Source organism: Bison bison, unplaced genomic scaffold (genome assembly GCF_000754665.1).
Source record: "Bison bison bison isolate TAMUID 2011002044 unplaced genomic scaffold, Bison_UMD1.0 scf7180017864089, whole genome shotgun sequence".
In the NCBI taxonomy this organism is placed as follows: Eukaryota; Metazoa; Chordata; class Mammalia; order Artiodactyla; family Bovidae; genus Bison; species Bison bison.
The window spans coordinates 625270-630200 of NW_011494661.1; the positions used below are offsets into that span (position 1 = coordinate 625270).

General features: G+C 59.9%; 2 protein-coding genes across 5 annotated transcripts in view; one reads left to right on the top strand and one right to left on the bottom strand.

Moving 5' to 3' along the window:
- The window catches only part of FKBP2 (FK506 binding protein 2, 13kDa), a 3247-nt gene extending 716 nt beyond the window's left edge, over window positions 1–2531 (top strand). Inside the window, exons 1-6 of one of the 4 annotated variants that reach the window (XM_010837988.1) lie at window positions 55–114; window positions 960–1128; window positions 1448–1560; window positions 1682–1728; window positions 2256–2291; window positions 2386–2531. In XM_010837988.1, the coding sequence (XP_010836290.1) occupies window positions 964–1128; window positions 1448–1560; window positions 1682–1728; window positions 2256–2291; window positions 2386–2447 (423 nt within the window). In that variant the 5' untranslated portion in view covers window positions 55–114; window positions 960–963 and the 3' untranslated portion in view covers window positions 2448–2531. Of the gene's footprint in view, window positions 1–54; window positions 115–173; window positions 242–302; window positions 794–959; window positions 1129–1447; window positions 1561–1681; window positions 1729–2255; window positions 2292–2385 lie in introns of those variants that run through there. The other 3 variants (XM_010837986.1, XM_010837987.1, XM_010837985.1) reach the window with 3 other exon arrangements.
- A 394-nt stretch (window positions 2532–2925) lies between these two features.
- Window positions 2926–4931, bottom strand: part of PPP1R14B (protein phosphatase 1, regulatory (inhibitor) subunit 14B) — a 4786-nt gene continuing 2780 nt past the window's right edge. Inside the window, exons 3-6 of the mRNA XM_010838091.1 lie at window positions 4804–4928; window positions 3687–3770; window positions 3354–3386; window positions 2926–3265 (exon numbers count right to left, since the gene is read on the bottom strand). Coding sequence (XP_010836393.1) covers window positions 3197–3265; window positions 3354–3386; window positions 3687–3770; window positions 4804–4928 — 311 coding nt within the window. The 3' untranslated portion in view covers window positions 2926–3196. The remainder of the gene's footprint in view (window positions 3266–3353; window positions 3387–3686; window positions 3771–4803; window positions 4929–4931) is intronic.

Consider the following 4931-nt stretch of genomic DNA (forward strand, 5'->3'; position numbering starts at 1 on the left):
GGCTAAAGGTGGTTCACTTTCTTGGAGGAGGAGCTAGAAGAGGCGGAAGGAGGAGCCTCGGGTTTGGAGGCCGAGGAGGAAGGAACCCAGGCGCTGGGGGCGGGGCTTCAGCCGGTGAGTGGCGCGGCTACCGTCCAGGAAAAGGGGTCTAGTTCTGTCGGGGGCGGGGATACAGGGTCGGGGGCGGAACCACGCCCTCTAAAAGGTGGGGTTAAGGAGCCTAGCGAAGGGGTAGGCCCAGGTAATGGCCCGGGGCGTCCACGCGGGGGCGGTCTCCGCGGTGGCCGTGCCTGGGGACGCAGTAGGCCTAGAACTCCCCCGGGAGAGGTGGTGTGGGTGGAGCGGGCTCGGCGGCCACCCGACACGGGACCAGTCTGGGTGCCCCGCAGGCCCCCGAGGGCTCAGAGTTGGGGCGGCGCCTCGGGCGGAGGCACAGGCTCAGCCTGGGGGGTACCCCCGGAGGACAAGGGCTCCCCGGAGCCACCCAGTGGCGACGTGTGGGTGCCTCGGGGCCGACCCCCTGCGGCAGCCGCAGATGTGTGGGTGTGCTGGGCGGGAGGCAACTGGGTGTGGCGTGAATGGGGTCGCCCGGTCGGGGCAACCGCTCTGCAGCCAGATAGGGTCTGGACGTTGCGGAAGGGGACGGGTGGGAATTGAAGAGCAGAGCTGGGGACCGGGAGGGACGGAAGGGCAGGGGGTGAGCAAAGGGGCGGGACCCTGGCTGCTGTGGCCTCCCCTGACCCCCTCTCCCCGCTGCTGGGGTCCTCGGGCAAGCCCCCTTCTCACTGGACTGGTAAGTGTGGCCGTGGAGCCTGGGGGAGGGGGCGGTGATCCCGAACAAGGGGATCCCCAGGGGCAGGCAGTGTCCACGGTGGGGTGGAATCCTCCCGGTACCTGCCGGTATTCCATGCCCTCCCGTTCCTCTCCCCCGGTTGGTTGGTCGGGGTCTGTTCCCACAGAGAGATGAGGCTGAGCTGGGTCTTGACAGTACTGTCCATCTGCCTGAGCGCCCTGGTCACGGCCACAGGGACCGAGGGCAAACGGAAGCTGCAGATCGGAGTCAAGAAACGGGTAGACCACTGTCCCATCAAATCGAGGAAAGGGGACGTCCTGCACATGCACTATACGGTGGGTGAAGGGGTGGAGCTTTGGGGGCGGGGCTTTTGGGGACATGAAAGGAACCGGGAGCCAGGTTTCTCTGCCAAAAGGTGGATCTCTTGGGCAGGTCTTCTCATCTACTCTGCATGGTTCTGTCTTGCTCTTCACTGTCTACTCCCAGGTTGGCATCAGCAAGCAGTGACAGTGTACTGTGAGCTGCCCAACGTTCTGTCTCCTGCTGGGACTATGGCCACCAATGCTGTGGGGTGCCACCTTGATGGGAAGAGCACTGGGGGTGGGGGTGTCAGAGCAGACCCCCCTCCTCACTGGCCTTCCCATGGTCTCACAGGGGAAGCTAGAAGATGGAACAGAGTTTGACAGCAGCCTGCCCCAGAACCAGCCCTTTGTCTTCTCCTTGGGCACAGGCCAGGTCATCAAGGGCTGGGACCAGGGGCTGCTAGGGTGAGTCGTGGGGCCACGGCTGTGGTCCAGGAGGTAAACTGTGGGAGGCAAGCCCCAGGGATGGGGGGAGGGAGCAAGGAGCTTGGTTGTTGCCACATGCTGAACATGTGTTGTCCTGCAGGATGTGTGAGGGGGAAAAGCGGAAGCTGGTGATTCCATCAGAGCTGGGTAAGAGGCTCTTTCGGAGTGGGGATAGGGAGTTCAGGGTGTGTTATCCATGTAGGGTGAAGGCCGATTTAGTCTCTGCATCCGTCTCCACTCAATCATTCAATCCACGCCACTTCCAAGTCCAGCCTTGTCCAGCAGTGAGGACAGGGCAAGACCATTGGGACACTTGGCTCTGGAGCCAACTCTCTGACCTTTAGCAAGCCCCCTCCCATTTCCCTGGTGGCTCAAATGGTAAAGAAGATGCCTGCAATCCAGGTTCAGTCCCTGGGTTGGGAAGGAATTGGCAGCCCTCTCCAGTATTCTTGCCTGGAGAATTCCATGGACAGAGGAGCCTGGCAGGGTACAGTTCATGGGATCACAAAGAGTCAGACGACTGAGCGACTAACTTCCCCTTGTTTTTTTTTTCCCATCTCCATTTCTGGCCTAGTGCTAGGATGGGTAGAGGCTTAGCTTCAGCCTGGATGTCTGCGGAACACCTCACTCTGCCTGGCCACAGCTCATTCTGTTTCTTTGTGTTATCTTGGCAGGGTATGGAGAGCGGGGAGCTCCCCCAAAGATTCCAGGTAATAGACCTTTCTGCCCTCCTCCCCATCTGCTGCATCCATACCATCTCCGGGTGGCCCTAGTTCTCATTCTGCTCCCACCTCTCCCCTGCAGGTGGTGCAACCTTGGTGTTTGAGGTGGAGCTGCTCAAAATCGAGCGACGTTCAGAACTGTAGCCAAACTGGAGAGGGGCGGTGGAGAGGCCCCCATCAGGGACCAGACTGTTTAAAAAAAAAAAAAAAAAAAAAACTTAAAACACATGAAGTGAGCCTGTGTTTCTTTGTGGGCCCTGAGAGACTTAGAAACCGCAGCTTCAGCCTCCTCTCTCCCTCGACCCCCTTCCATCCCTCCCTTTCCTTTCCGGGCTGTAGAACCTTGGGGTCTAGTAGGCTCAGTAGCATGGAGGTCACAATGGCCAAGCCCTGGGTGGTATGGTGGCCCTTGTCCAGAAGGGAAGAGTATTCCTGCCTGCTGGCAGCAGCATGGCTCCTCCCCAGCTCCCCAGCCACTTCCAGCTCCTAGTCTGGGAGCCAGCACTGGGCTATCGCCATGGCTACATGGCCCTCAGGAAGGCCTGCGGTCACCTGGGGAGAAGCTGAGCTGGCAGCAGTCGGAGAGCAGTGTGTCCCCCCTAAAAGAGACCAGACGAGCCTGTGAACTGCACCAAAGGCGTATCCTAGCTTTATTAAAGGGCCCGCGCCGCAGTCAATATAAAAACACAAAAAGTCCCATCAGTTTAATAATAATAAAAAACCCCAAAAATGGAAAACTGAGGGGGCAGGGAAGAGGCCCCTGGGCCAGGGGCATGGGGAGCCCTGCTCGTGGCACCAGGCCTGGCCGCAGGGCCCCCTGGTATTGCTGTTGCTATGAGGTCGGGGGGCAGCGATTGTCCTGTGGAGCCACCGCTCAGCTGGGTCGAGGACCCTTACTTCTTCTGGGGTGTGCTCAGCTTCTGCATGCCCCGGATCTTGTCCAGCAGGCCAGAGATGAAGGCCTGGAGGGAGGGAGGACATTAAGGAGACAAGACCCCAGGAGGACAGGACCCCAAGCTCCTCCACCCTCTGGGGAAACCACTTCCTTACCTCAGTGGGTTTGTAACAGTCAACCAGCAGCTCCTAGTGGGGCATGGGGAGAAAGGATAACTGTGAGTCTCCAAAACACGGACCTAGAGTTCACCCACACCCTGTTCCAAGGCACTGGAGATGCCACGGCTACTGAACAGCTCAGCAAGTACCACTGGCCCCATTTGGTGGAGGCCAAAGCTGAGTCCAAGAAGATCATAGAGCTGACTGCTGCAGATCAAGGAAGGCCTGCCTCCAGAGGCTTGCCGACCCAACAATGGGCAGACCGCCTCCCTGCAGCCCTTTAGCCCCTGCTCCCCTGACCTGGCCCTGCTGCCCTCCAGCCCCTCTTACCTTGACCCTGGCAGCCCGGGTATCATCGCTTTCCATGTCCAGGAGTTCATCCACGTCGATTTCCAGCTCTGGGATCTCCTCTTCCTGGGGTAGGGGTGGGGGAGGAAGGAGAGACAACGGCCTGAGTTGGGAGAGAGGGTGTGAGAGGGGCTCTGGCTGAGGCCCCTGCCCTACTGCAGATGGGAGCCAGCCCTCTTTGCCCAGCAGACAGCGGCAGCTGCTCCGAGGAAGAAAACAGATCAGGCCTGTGCCAAGGCAAACTGCCCAATGTGGGGGGGAGCTTCCTGTCCTTGCCAGTTGGGCACCCTGGGTGCCAGACGGCTAGGGCTGGGGATCCTAGGCTGGGAACCCTGCAGATGTGTCTCCCCAACTTCTATGTCCCCCATCTCAACCAGAGCACAGATAGGGCCAGCTGCCCCAACTCATCAGGCCCCCTTCCCCTCCCCCAAACACCTGTCATAGCTTCCCAGGAGTGGGGAGGAAGTGAAGGGTGAGGGGTCAGTGGGAAGGACCCAGGCCTGGTTAAAGGGGAAACAAAGAGCCCATGCTTTGCTGAGGGAGGGGGTGCCTGCCACCCTCCTCCCCCAGGAAGCATCTCTCCTGTCTGGAGCCAACTGCATTCCAGGGCTGGGCCAGGGTAGGCAGCACAGGGCAAGCCCACTCCTCCACCCTGGCCCCCGGGGCCTGAGTCACCACTTGAGCAAGGAAGGAGTCACAGGGTGGAGAACCAGAACCCAGAGAGTGGGCTAGCTTGCCCCCCATGCCAAGATGGACTCCAGATTAGCCCATTAGAAACAGGCAAGACACATAAACCCCAACAACTGGGTTGGCTAGTGCCTTAAACTGGTATAGGCTCCCAAGCCATAGGTAGTTCTCCTTCCCCAGCCAGCCTAGACTAGCCCCAGGTCTCTTGTCCAAGGCAGCGAATAAGAAAGAAGTGACTTAGGTCAGACAAGAAAGAGCATACATTGGGGGCGGGGAGTACAGAGAGCAAGGGAGCGCGCTTAAGCTGGATGCCCACTGACGCCGTGACAGTGACAGGCGGGCTCAAGGTGGGGTTTCCAGGAGGCCCGAATCGGAACAGGTTTAGGGTGTCGGCGCAGGGTGGGGGACACACCTGGCAGTCGTAGAGGCGAGTGAGCTGCTCCAGGACCCACTCCTCCAGGATGAGGCGCTTCCGTAGCTCCTTGCGGTCGTACTTGACCGTGACCTTCCCTTGGGGCCTCACTGGGTCCTTGTTGTCTG